Source organism: Podarcis liolepis, assembly GCF_965112155.1.
Source record: "Podarcis liolepis genome assembly, chromosome: 12".
Classification (NCBI taxonomy): domain Eukaryota; kingdom Metazoa; phylum Chordata; class Lepidosauria; order Squamata; family Lacertidae; genus Podarcis; species Podarcis liolepis.
Genome location: NC_139563.1, coordinates 2,317,965 through 2,336,911, shown reverse-complemented (window position 1 = coordinate 2,336,911; position 18,947 = coordinate 2,317,965). Strand labels below are relative to the sequence as shown.

General features: G+C 49.5%; 1 protein-coding gene across 2 annotated transcripts in view; it reads left to right on the top strand.

Annotated features, from left to right (window-relative positions):
• Nucleotides 1-18,947, top strand: part of LOC310689188 (SCO-spondin-like) — a 179,159-nt gene that overhangs the window by 105,803 nt on the left and 54,409 nt on the right. For both annotated transcript variants that reach the window (XM_083466452.1, XM_083466451.1), the window contains exons 60-72: nucleotides 373-552; nucleotides 1,486-1,650; nucleotides 2,736-2,988; nucleotides 3,723-3,769; nucleotides 4,793-4,963; nucleotides 7,209-7,343; nucleotides 9,374-9,519; nucleotides 10,754-10,848; nucleotides 12,678-12,730; nucleotides 13,713-13,883; nucleotides 14,723-14,893; nucleotides 16,755-16,834; nucleotides 17,163-17,326. In XM_083466452.1, the coding sequence (XP_083322578.1) occupies nucleotides 373-552; nucleotides 1,486-1,650; nucleotides 2,736-2,988; nucleotides 3,723-3,769; nucleotides 4,793-4,963; nucleotides 7,209-7,343; nucleotides 9,374-9,519; nucleotides 10,754-10,848; nucleotides 12,678-12,730; nucleotides 13,713-13,883; nucleotides 14,723-14,893; nucleotides 16,755-16,834; nucleotides 17,163-17,326 (1,831 nt within the window). The remainder of the gene's footprint in view (nucleotides 1-372; nucleotides 553-1,485; nucleotides 1,651-2,735; nucleotides 2,989-3,722; nucleotides 3,770-4,792; nucleotides 4,964-7,208; nucleotides 7,344-9,373; nucleotides 9,520-10,753; nucleotides 10,849-12,677; nucleotides 12,731-13,712; nucleotides 13,884-14,722; nucleotides 14,894-16,754; nucleotides 16,835-17,162; nucleotides 17,327-18,947) is intronic.

Genomic DNA, 18,947 nt, shown 5'->3' with positions numbered 1-18,947 from the left:
GTTTTCTGTACATGCCTCATTTTCGAATAAAGGTTTTTCTGTCATTTTTGCCAGTTCGGCATACTCCAACTTTACCACTCCAGCTTCACTGGGATTTCCTCTCCCTTCCAATTCATTGCGATCAGTATTCTTGCTGCTACCGTTGCATACAAGAATATTTCCTTTGCACTTTTTGGTATGTCTGGGCCCAAAACCCCCAGGAGAAAAGCCTCCAGGTTTGTTTGTTTTTAATGATACCTTGACCATTTTTTAAAGTTCCTCATTATTCTGCCTGCCAGTAGACAGAGGCCTCACTTCTCCTGGAAGGGGACCCAGTGACCCCCAACCCCGAGGCTTCCCGTGCCCCACACTCTTTCTCCTGTCCCTCCCCAGAGATCACCTTCGCCTGGAGCGAATGGACTCCCTGGTCTCCCTGCTCAAAAACCTGCTACTATGCCACGGATGTGGCGGGCGTCAGGAAGCGCTTCCGGGACTGCAATGGCACCACGGATGCCGCCAGCTGCAGCGGGGAGACGGTGCAGGAGGAGCTTTGTGACACGCCCCCCTGCCCAGGTGAGAGGAGGGGGGGCAGAAGGAGGGGGCAGCACTGAGCCCCCCCCCCCCCGGCCTCGGGGATGATGGGAGTTTGCAGTCTGAAACATCCAAAGGGCACCAGGTTGGGGAATTGCGTCCTTTGGGGGTCCGAGGTTTGGCTGATCTTACCCGAAAGGTGGCCGCCGTACAGGAAGCGCCCTCAGGTTCTTCCCCAGTGCAGTGGCAAGTCGAAAGAGCATTCCTGCATTGCAGGGGGGTTGGGATAGGTGACCACTGGGGGACCCTTCCAGCTCTATGATTCTAAGATAGAGAAACAGAATTGTAAAGTTACCCTGGGGGTCATCGGGTTCAACAGCCTCCAATGCAAGGATCACAGCTAAAGGAGAGACCATCATCATCATCATCATTTTATTTGTATGCCGCCTTTCCATAGTTGCTCAAGGCGGCTTACAACACGACAAGATTTACATAATTACAAACATAACAGAGGTCATAAACAATAAATAAAACACCTCAAAAAGTACACAACCCAATGGAAACAATTTCCACGCAAATCATAAGAGCTAAAACTAAAAACGCAACCATGATATCGATGACAGCAACAGGCTCTCTCAACGCCCCCTGTAAATAAATACTCCAGCCCGGGAATCTGTTCAACAGCCTCAGCTTTTGTAGCTGGAGTCAGTCCGCTCTCCACTCTCTCCCAGGCCAGATGGGAAAAGGCCAGCAAGGCAGGGTGCAGGTCTTCCAGGGCTCACAGCCACGATGGTCTCGTTTAAAACACCACAGATAAAAATTAAAAATAGAAAAGCAGCTGCAGTCCTTGTGAAGCCTGCGAGCCCCCCAGAGCCAGGTGGAAAGAGGCAGGGGCAGGGTCCTTCAGGCCCTCAGCAGGCAGACCACCTCCTTATCATCTTTTGTTCCTTCTTCCCTCCCTCTCTCCCTCCTCAGTGGAAGGCATCTGGACCCCATGGACCTCCTGGTCCCAGTGCTCGGCCCCTTGTGACTCCGGGGTCCAGACCCGCAACCGCACCTGCTCCAAGCCGGCCTACGGGGGCCCAGAGTGCTCCGGACCCCTCATCCAGACCCGCGATTGCAACACCCAGCCCTGCAAAGGTACACATTTGGGATATGGGGTCCCTGTCAGGCGTGGAGAGTCTTCCCCTCCCTCCGGTAGCTTCGCAGATGATAAGAATCAATGAGCAGTTGATAGATTTGTGGTCCTTTTATTACAGCACCACATTGCGAGCACAAATACACAGCTCTCCACAAGGAGGCAGAGGCCAGTCTAATCTTCTTTCCGGCTTCCACAGCATTTCGGGTGCCGACGGGAAGTTCCCCCCTCCCTCTGACTCCTTTGCTCTCTGATACGTTCGGACCTCCAAGTCCATGGTGAGGGGGGGGGGGTCCGCCACACTCTTGAGTGACGTCTCAACTAGCTGCCCCCTCCCTTCTGCTTCTTATCTCATGTCCTTATCTCATAACTAGGTAACTCCCCCCTAAGCTGTCCATCTCCTGTTTCTCTCTCTGCTTCTGAACACGCTGCGGACAAAGGGGGGGGGCGACCTTTCCCCCTCCAGCTCTTCATCAGAATGCATCCCCCAGTCCTCGTCTTCAGACCATTCCCTGACACTGTCATGGTTTGGTTCATGGGCAATCAAAGTCCAAGCTGAGGACGTCGGGACCGGGGACACAATAGCGGGGTGGGAGCAGGAACGGGAGTCTAGAAGCCAGGAGTCAGAAAGCCAAAAGTCAGAGGGTCAGAGGGCTGGGAGTCAAGGGTCCGAGGATCAAGAAGCAAGGAGTCAGGAAGCCAAGCATCCGAGGGCCAGAGAGCCAGGGGTCAAGAAGCCAAGGGTCCAAGGGTCAGGAAGCAAGGAGTCAAACACAGCAAGGCAGAGAACGAGTTGCTGTAGCAAAGAGCTGAAGGGAAATGTTGACCTTATATCCCTTCCCGGCTCTTGCCACCACGTGCTGTGAGTTACCAATCGGCCTCATCTGTGCAGCCGTGCTTTGCCTCTCCAGAACAAACTTAGGAAGGCCCCAGTCCTGCAAAGTCCTACTGGTCACAGGGCCTGTTTCCTGCACGCACACCTGACAGACACTTCCTCTCCAGCCCCCGCCCATCCTGATACACCTCTGGGTACCCTACGTCTCTCACCAGATGCCTCTCCCTTTGTCCCCCCCCAAACCCCACACAGCGCTCTGCCCGGGGAACCTGGTGTACCAGACGGCCGAGGAGTGCGAGCGGAAGGGGGGCGCCTGCCCCCGCCTCTGCCTGGACCAAGGCTCCCGCGTGGAGTGCGCCTCCCGCTGCCGCGAGGGCTGCTCCTGCCCCGGGGGTCTCTTCCTGCACAAGGACACCTGCCTGCCGCTCAGAGAGTGCCCTTGCTACCACCAGGGGGAGCTCTACCAGCCGGGGGACGTCGCCCTCCTGGACTCCTGCAACAACTGGTGATGAATGGACTGCATTTCTTCTCATTTTTACTTTTATTTATTTATTCCCCCTCCCAGGAGAACCCCCCTTATGAAAACCTGTATTCCTACACACACACACACACACACACACCACAATTTGTAATTGTATGCATCTATAAAACACTTCCTTCTTAAGTGATCCCCAAGTTAAATATTTATTTCACCTGAAGCCTAAAGGTGTATACGGAAGGTGCCAGGTGAGACTGTGGGGAGCCTTCCACAAACTAGGAGCCACTGCAGAAAAGGCCCCGTTCTCATGTCACCACCCTCCAGACCTCTTTTTTTCCTCCAGAAATTTATTTATTTAGTTTTTGAGATTGAAATTTCACAGTCACGTATCCCACGTATGACATAAAAACTAGATTCCAAGGATTTTAACTGTTTACAATGATCTTTAAGATAAGTTATAAATCTCCCCCATTCCTTATTAAGCTTTTGACCTTCCTGATTTCTGATTCTTCGGGTCATTTTAGCCATTTTGACATAGTCCATCAACTTGATCTGCCTTTCTTCTCTGATAGCGACCACGGCTGCGTGGATGTTCCTGGCCCAGAGATGGAAAGAAGATAAAGTCCCTACCCACCGGGCCTCGATCCGCCCTGTTCTTCCGAGTGCAAATCATTCTAAATAATTTTCATCTTGCATTTTCCCATTGAGGCAACTCGTAAGACATCTACTCAGTGACGTAATTTCCCCCTTTTCCTTTCCAGCACCTGCAAAGATGGAGAGATGGCGTGTACCACGGAGCCCTGCCCAGGTAAACGGAGACGGCCACCTTTCCTACTAGGTCAGAGTCTTTATCATTCTATCCCAGGACAGTTCACACTGACAGGTGGCAGTTCTCTAGGGTAGAGAAGCGGAGAAGGACTTAGAAACATGCCATCATGGAATTCTAGAGTTGGAAGAGACCCCAGGGGTCATCTAGACCAACCCCGGCACCTGCTCCCTCCAGTGAAAATTTAGCAGAGGATTCCAGTAGGGATTGAAGCTGGGGACTCCCACATGCAAGGCAGCTGGCCTACCAATGAGCCACAGCTCCTCTGCCCAGCTGGGTGGAGCAGAATATGGCCAAGCCACGAAGCTTCAATTTAGCCCACCTCGCAAGGTTGTTGTAAGGATAAAATGAGATGATAGCCCACTCTTGGTTGATAGATGGGTGGGTGGAATGGAGATCCTGCACCTGTCCTGAGGTCACACCTTCCGGGGACCACAAGCACCTGTTTAACCTTCTATGTGTCAAAACAAAATAAAAAAATTCCTTCCAGTAGCACCTTAGAGACCAGCTAAGATTGTTCTTGGAAAACACACAAATAAAAAATACCTTGGGTCTCTAAACACCATATCTTAAATGGGGTTGAGTTCCATCAGCGGCTGGTTTTATTTTATTTTATATAATAAATCCGTCCTGTGATTCTCTTCGTCTAGCGGTTTTTTCCGTCTTGCGAAGCAAGCCCATTGACGGATTAGCGGATTAGCGCTATTAGCGGCTTTTAGCGGCTTTTAGCGGCTTAGCAGATAAGCGGCTTAGCGGCTTAGAAAAAGGGGGGGGAAGGAAAAAAACCCCGCAGGAACTCGCAAGACGTTTTCGTCTTGCGAAGCAAGCCCATAGGAGATTCGTTTTGCGAAGCACCTCCAAAACGGAAAACCCTTTCGTCTAGCGAGTTTTCCGTCTTGCGAGGCATTCGTCTTGCGGGGCACCACTGTAATAATAGAAATAATATCTGGGGAAGGCGCTCGGAAAGAGATTCCCCCCGCCCTGAGCTGGCCTCCCTCTCTGCAGCCGACTGTGCCTGGAGTGACTGGACGGCCTGGGGCTCCTGCAGCCGCAGCTGCAACGTGGGCACTCGGCGCCGCTTCCGCTCCAGCTCCCAGCCCCCTGCCTCCGACGGAGGACAGCCCTGCCAGGGACCAAACGTGGAGATTGAATTCTGCAGCCTGCAGCCTTGCCAGGGTAAGAGAGAGTGGGGAAGGGGGTTCAAGGAGAGGGGAGGGGGCCAGGCTGTGGGTCAGAGGGATGGGGAGGAAAGGGAGCAGAGGAGCACAATGAAAAGAGGGAGGTCACCGCTGATTTGACTCATTACATTTCCAGGCCCCCTTTCATTTGAATGAATCCCAAAGGGGCTTACAAGCCACAATTAGAACAGAACTGAACATCACAAATACAGTAGAAATAGTATAGAATACAGTGGTACCTTGGTTCAAAAACGCCAAAAACCCAGAAGTAAGTGTTCCGGTTTTTGGAAGGTGAACGTCCGATGCGGCTGTTGGCTATTGTTTCCGGGGCACCTACACCAATCAGAAGCTGCATCTTGGTTTTCAAACATTTCGGAAGTCAAATGGACTTCTGGAACAGATTAAGTCTGGTGTGTTACTGGAAAAATCCGAGGGCTCCCTTGGACAAAAACAAAGACACCAACCAGGATAACTTGGAGCAAAACAGCAGCCTGTAGGCTTGGCCTTTATTGAACTGTTGCTACAGGGTGTTCCCCTCACTTGCAAGAGAGAGGAAAGACACAGAAAAAATGGGGGGGGGGGGAATTCCTTCCAGTAGCACCTTAAAGACCAACTAAGTTAGTTCTTGGTATGAGCTTTCGTGTGCATGCACACTTCTTCTTCGGTGTATCTGAAGAAGTGTGCATGCACACAAAAAGCTCATACCAAGAACTAACTTAGTTGGTCTTTAAGGTGCTACTGGAAGGGGAATTTTTTTTTATTTTGACTATGGCAGACCAACACGGCTACCTATCTGTAACAGAAAAAATGGTGTGCAAGGTCTTATAAAGACTTTTGAAATTCCCATCCTGTAGCTCAAGACCACCCCCAGAAACATCATACATACATCACAGAAAGGAGGGATTGAGGGAGGAGTTGTGGTGGTAACCTGAGTGTCCTGTCACCTGGCTGGTTCCCCCTTTCCCCCTCCCCATGAGTCATTTTCTGAAGACAAAAGGTAGTCCCAGTTTCCTGCCCCCTGAGGGAAGATCTGCTCATTGTCCTTTGTTTCAGTCTGTGCTGAATCCACTCCCATATGCAAGTTCTTTGTGATCTTGATGGTCTTCTGTCTAGGACCATCAGGGTTGGCATAGCAACTGGGCAGGGCTCCTGTGGATGTGCTGGGCTGGCCTGTATCAAACCTTCCCCATTTTGTAGTCCTTCCTTCATGGAGTAAAATAAAAGTGGAACAGTGCAAATCCGATGTACGGTTGATTTTCTATGAATTTATAACAGAAGCGTAGTGTGTGTCGTGTGTGAGTGTGTGTGAAGTTTGTACAAACTGAATGATGGGGGGAGGGTTCCTGCTACAGGTGCTTTTGTTTTTGCTCTTTATTTTGCCTTTTTTGTTTTTGAGGCTTTCTCGGTTAATTTGTTTTTGTGACTGTGTGGAACCCGCAGCTACAGGCTGCAGAAATGGATAAAAGTCCCCCGTCCAAACAATTACTATCATCAGTGCAGATGGGGGGGGGAGTAATTTTAATTTTTATCATCTACAATACTATCTTATTTATTTTATAGTACAGTGGATTGATTATTGCTTTCGTTTTATGGATCAGTGGTCTCGTTAGGTAGTAAAATTCATGTTAAATTGCTGTTTTAGGGGTTGTTTTTAGAAGTTTGGAATAGATTAATCCGCCTTGGTTTTGGAACGCTTTGGTTTTGGAACGGACTTCCAAAACGGCTAAAGTTTGAGAACCAAAGTACTACTGCAATTAACAATGATAATTTGCAGCATACTGTTGACAAAGCAGCAACTGAAAAAATAAGCTGAATTAAAGTCAAATTATATTTGAAAGCAGCCTGGGAGTCATTTTGGACTCACAGCTGTCCATAGAAGCACAGGTTAGTTCCGTGTCCAGGCCGGCTGCCTGCCAGCTCCATCTGGTACGCAGGATGAGACCCTCTTTGCCCGCAGACTGTCTCGCCAGAGTGGCGCATGCTCTGGTTATTTCCCGCTTGGACTACTGCAATGCGCTCTACATGGGGCTACCTTTGAAGGTGACCCAGAAACTACAACTAATCCAGAATGCGGCAGCTAGAATGGAGACTGGGAGCAGTTTTTAATGTGTGACATTTAAATGTATTTTTAATCTTTGTTGGAAGCTGCCCAGAGTGGCTGGGGAAACCCAGCCGGATGGGCAGGGTACAAATAATAAATTATTATGATTATTCCTTCTCCTCTGTCCCCCGCCCCTTCCCAGCTTCCGGCATGGAGTGGGGGCCCTGGTCTGAGTGCTCTGTGCCGTGCGGGGGCGGATACAGGAATCGCACAAGGGCCAGCCTGACTGTCTTGCGCCGGATTGAATTTGCCACCTGCCACCTTCCCCCCTGCACAGGTGAGTCCGGTGGATCCATCTCGGTTCTGGGTGAGACAAAAAGGCTGTTATGATTCCCAAAGTGGGGGGGCGGTGCTGTTGGATGTCATCCACGGGGAGCAGTCAAACACAACATTCCTTGTTTTCCTAGAGTGGACATGCAAGGGGAGGTTTGGTCCAGCCAGTCGAAAACTTCCTGTTTCCTCCTGGGCTGGAACATCCTTCCTCTTGCATGTGACTAGAGGAGAGCGTGCCCTTACCTGTCCAGGTAACAAAAGGACAAGGCATGCTGCCACACTCTCTCTCTTTGATTTACTCCGCCGTTGGAGCAGCTTATCCCTATATGGGATAGATCCAGATGTATATACTTTGTAACTAAGTCTGCCTTCAGGGAGCCAACTGTGAACTGATGATGTGAGTAAACTTCTTTTATTGACTTTAAATAAGATTGTTGTGTCTTTATTCTTTTAAGAGGGATATAAGGGAACTTACCAGGAACCTAATAGGGAGAGGCTTACACAAGCCTAGGGACGTGGGTGGCGCTGTGGGTTAAACCACAGAGCCTAGGACTTGCCGATCAGAAGGTCGGCGGTTCGAATCCCCATGACGGGGTGAGCTCCTGTTGCTCGGTCCCTGCTCCTGCCAACCTAGCAGTTCTAAAGCACATCAAAGTGCAAGTAGATAAATAGGTACCGCCCCGGCGGGAAGGTAAATAGCGTTTCCGTGCGCTGCTCTGGTTCGCCAGAAGCGGCTTATTCCTGCTGACCACATGACCCGGAAGCTGTACGCCGGCTCCCTCGGCCAACAAAGCGAGATGAGCGCCACAACCCCAGAGTCGGCCACAACTGGACCTAATGGTCAGGGCTCCCTTTACCTTTACACAAGCCTGCAACCAGTTATCCGCTGTGCGTTTAAAAGGGGAATGTGAAACTCTGCTAAGTAAAGGAACTTGCTAGTGCAAGTTAGGAAGGATATTAATAAACAATATATCCTCTCCTGCCTCCCTGAACATTCCCACAGGTGCTCACTGGTGGCAGAATTGGGAAGGAAGGGGGATGCTTGGGGTGCCAATAACTATCAGACTTGGAAAAGCTGGTCTCGAGTGCACCAGTTTTGCAGAATTAATTAAACTGAATAGCTTTGTTTGGGTTTGGAACAAATATGCAATTCATTGCTCCTGCCTTGAGTTTGATTGTGTTACTATCTACCTCGGAGAGTTGTGCAAACTGCTATTCTGAATAATGCTTTGGGGGGGCAGGGGGTGCTGGGGATGAGCTGAAGGGAACCAAGGAGGCAGTTCCCCGAAAAAGTTTGGGTGTTGCTGATCTTATGGCCTGTTTTCTAATTGAAGGCAGCAGCCTCTTTGTTCAGAAATACCCTGCCTCTTTAGTGAGGGGGGGCAGAGGACACAGCCCCCCACTGCCTGCTTGGTGTTCCTGTGGTTTGACACCCCCCCCAATGTCTATTTTCTGGCTTTTGAATTGGAGGGGGGGCTACCTGGGACCAGTTTACCTGCACGATCGCCTAACCCCATATATGCCCATTCAGCAGAACGGGCACCATTGCAGGTGCCACACAATACCCATTCTGCTCCTGTAAGTACTCAATTTTTTGTTGGGGTACCACCGACACTTTGGAACTCCCCGCCTCTTGACACCAGGCAGGAGCCTTCACTGTTTTCTTTTCAGCACCTGTTAAAAACATTCTTGCTTGGCCAAGCTGCTTAGATCTGTTTTTAGGTCTATTCTTACAAAAGCCTTAAATTGTTGTTTTTTTTCTTATTGATTATTTTATCATGTAATATTTTTTCTGCAAACTGCTTCAGAGGTTGCACTTGCAATCGAGCAGTGAATAAATGAAAGAAAGGGATAAATGGATAAATCTGAAAGGTGTGATGTCTCCCCCATTCCACTGAGTGCACAGAAACTCCTGGCACCGTTTTCTCCATCTATTTCGGTGGAAGGACCTCAGTAGTGCCAGGCTATCCCCCCAGCTGGCCCCTGCCCCCTCGAAATGTTCCACCCACGTCTGCCTTGCACTTTCCCACCCAGGTGAGGTGCCCGGCGTCTGCCCGGAGGGGAAGGTGTGGCAGGAATGTGCCGACGGACCGGCTTCCTGCGCGGAGCTCAGTGCGGTGCCCAGCGCCAACGAGACCTGCCATGCTGGCTGCTACTGCCCCAACAGCACCTTCTTGCTGGTGAGTCTCTGCTCCCCACAATTTTCCCCATGCAGAGGCTGGGGGGGGGGCGTCCCCCAGGGCAGGGCCTTCTCCGTGGCGGCACCTAATCTGGACCCACCTCATTTTTATGTTCACAAGTTGACTTACACTCTTTTTAATATTGTGTTTTAATGCTGTTATGCTGCGTTGGGGTCTTAGGGTGAAGGACGGATAATTGATTGATTGATTGATTGATTGATTTTTTAAAATATATATATATTAATTTTATTAGTATTCTCCACACAACAACAACAAAAACAAAGAAGAACAATACACAAAACACAAAAACAAGTATACAAAAAAACCCCCCACAAATCCAAATTAATTTGTAAGATTTGGATTTGATTGATTGATTGATTGATTGATAGCAGATTAGTCTTTCCCAACCTGGGCCCCTCAGGAAGGTCTGAACCACAACTCCCAGCAGCAGCACCCCCAGGCAGCGGGGAAAACACAAGATGTTTTAATTAGGTACATATTAATAATAATTAACAATGTTATTATGTATACCTCGTCCATCTGGCGGCGTTTCCCCAGCCACTCTGGGCGGCTTCCAGTACATATAAAAACATAGTCAAAATAAAAAAAATCCTTCCAGTAGCACCTTAAAGACCAACTAAGTTAGTTCTTGGTATGAGCTTTCGTGTGCATGCACACTTCTTCAGATATAAAAACATAATAAAACATCAAACATTAAAAACTTCCCCATACCGGGCAGCATAATTCATTTTTTGTGTATACAAAATACAGTGGTGCCCCGCAAGACGAATGCCTCGCAAGACGAAAAACTCGCTAGACGAAAGAGTTTTCCGTTTTGGAGGTGCTTCGCAAAACGGATCTCCTATGGGCTTGCTTCGCAAGACGACAATGTCTTGCGAGTTCCTGCTGGTTTTTTTTTCCTCCCCCCCCTTTTCTAAGCCACTAAGCCGCTTATCAGCTGATCCGATCAGCAGATAAGCCGCTAAAAGCCTCTAAAAGCCACTAATAGTGCTAATCCGCTAATCTGTCAATGGGCTTGCTTCGCAAGACGAAAAAACCGCTAGACGAAGAGAATCACAGAACGGATTCTTTTCGTCTTGTGAGGCACCACTGTAAGTTTTGTCATTCAGAACTTCCAGAGGGCCCCCCTTTGGGAGAGGCTGACCTCAGAAGGAGGGGAGGGTGGTGTGTTTTCCCCTCTAATTCTGCCCCCTCCCCTCTCCGCCGCTTACAGAACAATCTCTGCGTGCCGGAGGAGGACTGCCCCTGCGCCCTCGATGGGATGCTGTACGGCCCAGGAGACGTGGTGACCAAGGGCTGTGAAAACTGGTCAGTGCCTCTTCTTCTGGTTCTCGGCCAGCCATGCCCCTTCCTGCCAGCTCTGGCTGCTGCTGGCGCAAATATGTCTAGAGAGAGAGGAAGGAGAAGTTCCTGGGCGCCAAGGTGCAAGTTTGGGGCAAGGACTCTCTTTGTGAGAGGACCCCAGCAGAGATTGAGAGTCAGAAAATATGCCACAAAGCTTCTCGTGGCACGAAAAGAGGCAATACTGAAGATCTGGAGATATGCTTCAGAGGTCCAGACTGTGGGGACCCAGAAAAAAATTAATAATTACAATTTGGAGTACAATTTGGTCTTTTTTAATTTTTAGTTTCTTGTGTTCAATTGGATTATGATGTGGATATGTTGATTGGCTGTTTTTATTGGAAAATCAATAAAAATGATTTTTAAAAAAGAAAGAAAATATGCTGCAAAGCATAGAAATATAGGTTGTTAGCAGTGAGACTTGTCTATACACGAGATTCGTTGTCGCCTTGCATGGAGGAACGGTGGTTAAAATTATTGGGCTTGGCTGGGATGGCAAAGTGGAAGGGGGTTCAATCAAAGAAAAACCATTGTCAGTATTAAGTTTGGGAATTTCTTATAGACTTTTTGTGTGGGAAAAAAATGATCTTATGTCTGGGCTTGAGGACTGAAGAAGAAGCTGAGAGACACAGAATCGAAAGTTCTCTCTCTTTCCCTCTTCTCTTCCTTTTGCTTTGTGATTTTAATTATAGTTTTTTATCTTAGATAAAAAGATATTTGATAATGACCTTTGTATATTTTCTTTCAAACTTTAATAAAATCTATTGGGGGGGAGAGAGACATATAGGCTTTAAAAAATATGCCCTTTCAAGCGAGTTCCAAAAAAGGCTTTTCCCCAAAGTTTCCCTCTTCCCCCAGCATTGGAAAAGACCACACCTTTGGTAAGTTAAAAAATGGTTACAAATACTCCAAAGGTCAGATTCACGTGCTTCAGAACGGTTGCACAGGCAGTGAAACTTAGCTTGCTTGGAAAGTTGCTAGATTCTTGGTATAGGAACTCAAGAGTGGCTGGTGACAGCCATGCGGTCTGAGCTGGAGCAACTGGCTCAACTCTCTTCGTGCGCTGAGATTCACAAGTAGATTGGAGGAGAACAAAAGCTTGAGTCCTCCCTAGTTCCTCCCCAGGTAAGGGGAAGTGGACATAGCTAAGCCTGGCAGGACAGCTTACTCCATGGTTTTAACCCCTTCATGCCTTAATTAGACTGAAGCCTCCTTCTACCTGTCTTGCCCCACCCTCCGACCCTAGGAGTCCTCATAAGGGAGCTGTTCCTGGAGGAAGAACTGTGAGGGGGGAGACTCCATCAGGCAAGGCCTCCTTCCACCTGCCTTGCTCCACCCTCCAGTCTCTGCTTCTCAATATGTATTGTATTGTTTTATGTACTGTGGCTTGCCATTGTCTTATTGATTATAGTTTCGATATTATTTATTGTAACTGTTGAGTGGATTTCTGTTTAACTTTTATATATCATTGTTCTGTTTGGGACAATGACAATAAAGATATCGTATCGTATTGTATATGTTGATATTATTATTTTATACTATTCTAATGATTGTTGAATGTTACTTTTTGATGTAGATTACCTATTTTAAAGTTATGTTTTATTCTCACATTTTTGTATTGCATTACATTGTAATAAGATGCACATTTTTTGTTTCTTCAGCTTGTATGCCGCCTTGAGTATTTTAAGATAGAAAGACGGTATACAAATTATAAATGAAGATGATGATGATGAAGCATGTCGGTGATATGAGGATGGTTACCCTGCACTAAAAACACTCTCTCTTCCTCTCTGCAGCACCTGCCTCTCCGGTCGGGTGCGCAACTGCTCCAGGGCAGCCTGCGGTGACGGTAAGGCCTGACTCGCTGGGACACTTTTAGTTTGGAGGTTCTTGCTCCGAAACAGCCGTCCTCTTGCTTCCCTTTGCAAAGAGCTCGGGCCCTTTCAGGTGATCTTGAATCACCTGGGGCTGTTGATGGCTCCTAGCCATGAGAGCTGCAATCTTCCTCCACATCCTGGATAGTGATGCTTTTGAAGAGCAGTTGCTGAAAACCACAAGAGGAGAGAGTTGCTCTTCTGCTCGGATCCGGATTGTGGGCTTCCCACAGGCAGAGCAGAGCTTGTCAGGAGTTCAGCCTACACTCGAGTAGGACCCTGGCAGAGACACATGCCCGACTGGCATGTTCTCTCCCTCCTGGTCAATCGTTCGGGAGCTTCAAAAGCTTTCTTCAGCCCGAACATCACAGTGACCGATGCCAGCCGACACCGGCACACTTAGGGATCCGCAGAGTTTGCGCATCATGTGTAACAGACCTCAGCAACTCAGCATTTTGGCTAATCTACTTTATTTACATATAAACACACACGGAGCACTGCAACACAGCTCCCTCTCTCTCTAGCATCAGACAGTAAAAAGAAAAAGAACAAAGGACAATAGTCCCACTTCACGGAACACAGGAACACAAACATCCTGTCTCCGTCCCTTCCCACTCTGTGGAGTCAAAACATACACCGTCATGTGAAAGACAACAACCCCATGACTGCAATCATGGAGCAGGAATTCTAACAGAGCTGTCATATCTAGTAGCCCTCTCTTCCTCCATGAATTTATCTGATCCTCTTTTAAAGCCATCCAGGTTTGTGGCCATCCCTGTCTCCTGTGGGAAGGAGTTCCACAGGCCAACTCTCTGTGAAGGAGGACATTCTGTCCACAATCTGAGTCTTGCTGTGCCCCCATCCCACCCCCTTCTCCATCTAGGGTCTCCCCCAGAAAGATCACAGCTCGCCATCTCCCATTCAGACCTTTTTACTGGTGACTTCCCTTTTCCCCAGTGAACGGCCAGTGGTCAGAATGGACCCCCTGGAGCGAGTGCTCAGCGTCCTGCGGGCTGGGGCTACGGAACCGGTACCACTTCTGCACGGACCCCCCTCCGTCTGGGATGGGGCTGCCCTGCTTGGGTCCCGAACGCGAGGACAAACCTTGCCAGGCCCAGCCCTGCGCCCGTAAGTGTCCCCCTAAACACCCCTATTCCTTCCTGCTGCCTTCCAAGAGTCAAGACTTCACTTTCGCAATGTTATAAGAAAAAGCTGCTCCTTTTCCTTTATGGGGGACCCAAGACGCCGTATAGAGTCCTTATATCGGTTCTCTATCGGTCGGAGAAAATAACAGAGGCCAGCCAGAGAATATTGAGAAGCAAAGCAGCTAGTAAGCCTGATCTTTATTAAAGCTGTTGCAACAGGGTGCTCCCCTCACACGCAGGAGGGAGGAGGAACCCAGAACAATGGTGTGCAAGCCCTTATATAGACTTTTGAAATTACCCACCCTGTAGCTCAAGACCACCACCCCCTAAACATCATACATACATCACAGAAGGAGGCGGTCTGCAGCAGAAATCCTGTCTTCCAGGATACCTGCTAATGGTCACTGGTTGCAGCTTGGCCATTCTTTTGTGATAGTTAATACTTTAGATACTGAATCCAGGTCACATATTTATTCATGCACAAATATGCCCTTAAGACAGGATTTGCAAGCAAAAAGACAGTGGGAAGGGTTTCCCCATTTTCCTCCCTTCCTGCAGAGGAATATTTGAGGTCACTGGGAGAGTCCAAATGGCTTCAGTATTGTTCTCCTATACTATTTCAGACACATGGTTCATATATTTATGTATGTGTTTACCCTAGTACATTTATGTACATTTCGTTAATATTTGAGATCTTAGAATTCTTATAACAACAACTTCCCTCTTTCCCCCACCTGGGGGGCAAAACCACACAGGAGGGAGGGAGTCTGCAATGGGGGGCCCAGCGACCCACACATGCTCGTTTCTCCCCTGTGGTTGCAGGGAACGGGGGCTGGGGGGGCTGGAGCCCCTGGGCCGACTGCACCGCCAGCTGTGGGGGAGGCATGAGGAGCCGGGCGAGAGCCTGCGACACCCCCGCCCCACAGGGGGGCGGCGACTACTGCGAGGGGGTCCCCACCCAGGTGGAGGGATGCAGCTTGAACCCGTGTCCAGGTGAGTCAGGGCTGGGATCAGAAGACCCTGCATGCCAGAGACACACCTAGACATTTCAGTAAAATCTCTGCCGCTGTCCCATCGCTCTTCCCCCTCACCCCAAAATGGGGGGGGGGGTTCTGGAAAGCCCTTCCTGTAAGAAGGATGGCCCCTGCTACCTGGGGGAAGTGTGCGCTTGGGAGCAGGCACCACTGTGGTGTGACAAGAGCTATTTCAGCGACCTGCTACAGAGGGTTGGGCTAATAATAATAATAATAATAATAATAATAATAATAATAATAATAATAGATTTTCTTTATTCCCCGGCCAGAGCCGGGCTCAGGGCAGCTAACACCAGTAAAATTACAGTAAAAACATAATGGGGGGGGGAATCCAATTTAAAATACAGGTTAAAATGCAATTTAAAATGCAGCCTCATATTAAAAGTAGCTCATCTGAAGTAGACATCTGAAGGCAGCCCTGTTTAGGGAAGCTTTTAATGTTTAATAGGTTATTGTATTTTAGTGTTTTGTTGGAAGCCACCCAGAGTGGCTGGGGAAACCCAGCCAGATGGGCGGGGTATAAATAATAAATTATTATTATTATTATTATTATTATTATTATTATTATTATCATCATCATCATCATCATCATCATCATCAAGGGCAGCCCCGCCTAGATGACCTTGGGGGTCCCTTCCAGCTCTACAATGCTACAATCCCATTCTTATTCCACCCTCGTTTTCCTAAGTGGCTCAGTGTCAACTCAAGGTGCAGGGAACCCTTTTCCCTCTGAGGGCCGCATTCCCTTCCGGGGTGCCTCTCGGGGGCCACATCGCCCCCAGGGGCCAAAGCAGTCTGGGCCACAAACGTCCGTTTATGTTGGAGCGAAAGGTTAACACCCCTTTGCACGCAACCCTTCCAGGCATTATTATTATTGAGGTTCAAGGAAACATCCCAGGCAAGCGAAAGGGGGCAAGCAGGGCTGGGGAGCGGAGGAGGCGCCTGGGGAGAGTGCCGGGGGCCAGGAAGAGAAGTCTTGGGGGCTACTTTCAGGCTCTACCTCTGTGGTGAACCGGCATGGCTCTCCCCACACAGACACTGGCTTTGTCTTCCCAGCAACCCTGCAAGGGAGACTAGGCAGAGACAGAGAGAGAGAGAGTTTTGTGGCCGAAGAAGATTTGGACCCAGATCTCCCCAGACGACGTCTCCAGCCATGACGTCACCTTCGCCCTGCAATAGAGCCTGAAAAGTCCTCCTGCCTGCTCAGCGATGGCACCGCAAAAATATATATATTCAGGGGAGGGGTGCAGAAGGGGCGAAGTATATTTCTAGGTGGGCAAGGTGCGCCCCACATATCGAGATATCTGAAATGATAGTAACCACGGCATACAGCGGACGCTCGGGTTGCAAACATGATCCATGCAGGATGCATGTTCGAATCCCACAGCAAACATGATCCATGTGGGATGCATGTTCGAAACCCACAGCATTTGCAACCTGCATGGGTTGCGATTCGGCACTTCTGCACATGCGCAACCGCCAAAACCCGGAAGTAACCCATACTGGTACTTCCAGGTTTTGGTGGTCCGTAACCTGAAAAAAACGCAAAATGAAGCGGCTGTAACCCGAGGTATGACTGTAACAGGAGTCCAGAAATTGGGACAGGGGAAAGTGGGGGAAGTGAGTTCCCCGTTGGGGGGCTACTTGATCTCCTGATCCCCCTCTGGCGCCATCCATTTGCCTGCCTGCCTCCCTGCCAGTCACTTTAGGGCCCAGGAAGCTGCACTTTTGGAGGGTGGTTGTGGGGAGAGGTTGTGGGCACTGCCCAAGTCTCTTCCCCTCGGGGACTTCACCTGTCCTTTCTTTCCTACCTGGCACAGGTGTGGACTGCTCTGCCCTGGAGGGCGCCGCCTACAGCCGCTGTGGGCCCCCCTGCCCCCGCTCCTGCGATGACATCTCGGTGAGACCCAGTGGGCATCTCTGCCTGGGGGACCCCCAGCCCACGGCTTTTGTCTCTGGGACATATTTCATCTTCATTAATTGCTTTCCTACCCCACCTTCCCGCCCCCAAGGAGCTCAAGGTGGTCTTGTCATCCTCACAACAACCCTGTGAGGTTCAACTCCCGCCTGCCCCAGCCGGCACGGCTGCATGGTGCACGTAGCTCTGCCTTGCTGGGTTGCCAGAGGCTGCGGCAGACCCCGGCACTCTCTTGCGAACCCTGCCCCTCCTCGCTGCCCTGTGCCTTCGTCTCCCTGCCCCCCTCACCCCCCCTCTCCACCCCCCATAGCACTGCCTGTGGACCTGCGAGCCCGGCTGCTACTGCACTGGGGGGAAAGTCCTGAACGGCACGGCCTGCGTGGAGAAGCACCTCTGCACCTGCCTGGACCTGCTCACCGGCCTCCGACACCTGCCGGGAGAGACCATCCCTCGCTCCGACGGATGCAACACCTGGTGAGGCCAGGCAGAGATCTGGGGCCTCCAGGGGGGGCGGGGGTCAAAAGCCAGCTACTATCTAGCTGCGATTCCTGCACTGCAGCAGATTGGGCGCACCTCCGGCCTCTACAACTCCATGATTCTGTTATCATTTACTTGTGAGTCCAGCATTGCAGGGGGTTAGTCTAAGGTTACCAGATTTTTTCCAATGGATCCAGGGACACTTTTCAACTTCAATGGATTTTGTATGGGGACTGATTTATAAATCCAAGGACTATCCCCGGGAAACAGGGACATCTGGTAACTTTGTTGTTGTTTAGTTGTTTAGTCGTGTCTGACTCTTCATGACCCCCTGGACCAGAGCACGCCAGGCACTCCTGTCTTCCACTGCCTCCCACAGTTTGGTCAAACTCATGCTGGTAGCTTCGAGAACATTGTCGCACCATCTCATCCTCTGTCGTCCCCTTCTCCTTGTGCCCTCCATCTTTCCCAACATCAGGGTCTTTTCCAGGGAGGCTTCTCTTCTCATGAGGGGGCCAAAGTCTTGGCGCCTCAGCTTCAGGATCTGTCCTTCCAGTGAGCACTCAGGGCTGATTTCCTTCAGAATGGATAGGTCTGATATTCTTGCAGTCCATGGGACTCTCAAGAGTCTCCTCCAGCACCATAATTCAAAAGCATCCATTCTTCAGTGATCAGCCTTATTTATGGTCCAGCTCTCACTTCCATACATCACTACTGGGAAAATCATCGCTTTAACTATACAGACCTTTGTTGGCAAGGTGATGTCTCTGCTTTTAAGATGCTGTCTAGGTTAGTCATTGCTTCTGGTAACCTTAGGTTAGTCTAGATCAGGGGTCCCCAAACTAAGACCCACAGGCTGGATAAGGCCCGAGGAACTCGTTTATCTGGCCCGCAGTGACCCCCGCCGCTTGCTCTTACCAGCACTGCGCTGCGCAGCTGCCCACTTCCAGGTTGGAGGAGCACTGGAAATAGCTTGTGCGCATGCGTAAGCATTATTTGCGCATGCGCAAGTGTTATTTCCAGTGCACATCCGTGTCAGAGGAGGCCCGTGCACATGCGCACAAGCTATTTCCGGTGCTCCTCTGACCCGGAAGTGCGCTGGAAATAATGTGTGCGCATGCGTATGAGCCTGCCGCACGGTTGGCGCTGGAGACACCGGCCCGGGGCACAGTAAGTTTGCTGACCCCTGGACTAAATGGCTCTCGGGGACACTTCCATTGATTGATTGATTGACTGATTGATTGAATTTTGCATAACCAATTTGAATTCAAACATTATACAGAACATCAACATCATCATTTAGGATTCCCTAAATCCCTTGGCTCCCCTCCACCCTTCCATGGTTACCATTATCAATCTTTTTTTTCAGCTGCCTCCCTTATTTTCTCTGTTTTTCAAAAAAACACCAAAATAATCCATTTTTTACCATAATTCTTCATATATTACAAGCATGACTCAAATCCTGCCAAAGTTTTTAGTTCTTTACAGTGTTCTCTTGAGCACATTGTAAATTTTCTCCATTCCTTCTTATAGTTCTTCTCTTCTTGGTTTCTGATTTCCCCGGTCAATTTCGCCATTTCGGCGTAGTCCATCATCTTCATCAACCATTTGTCTCTGG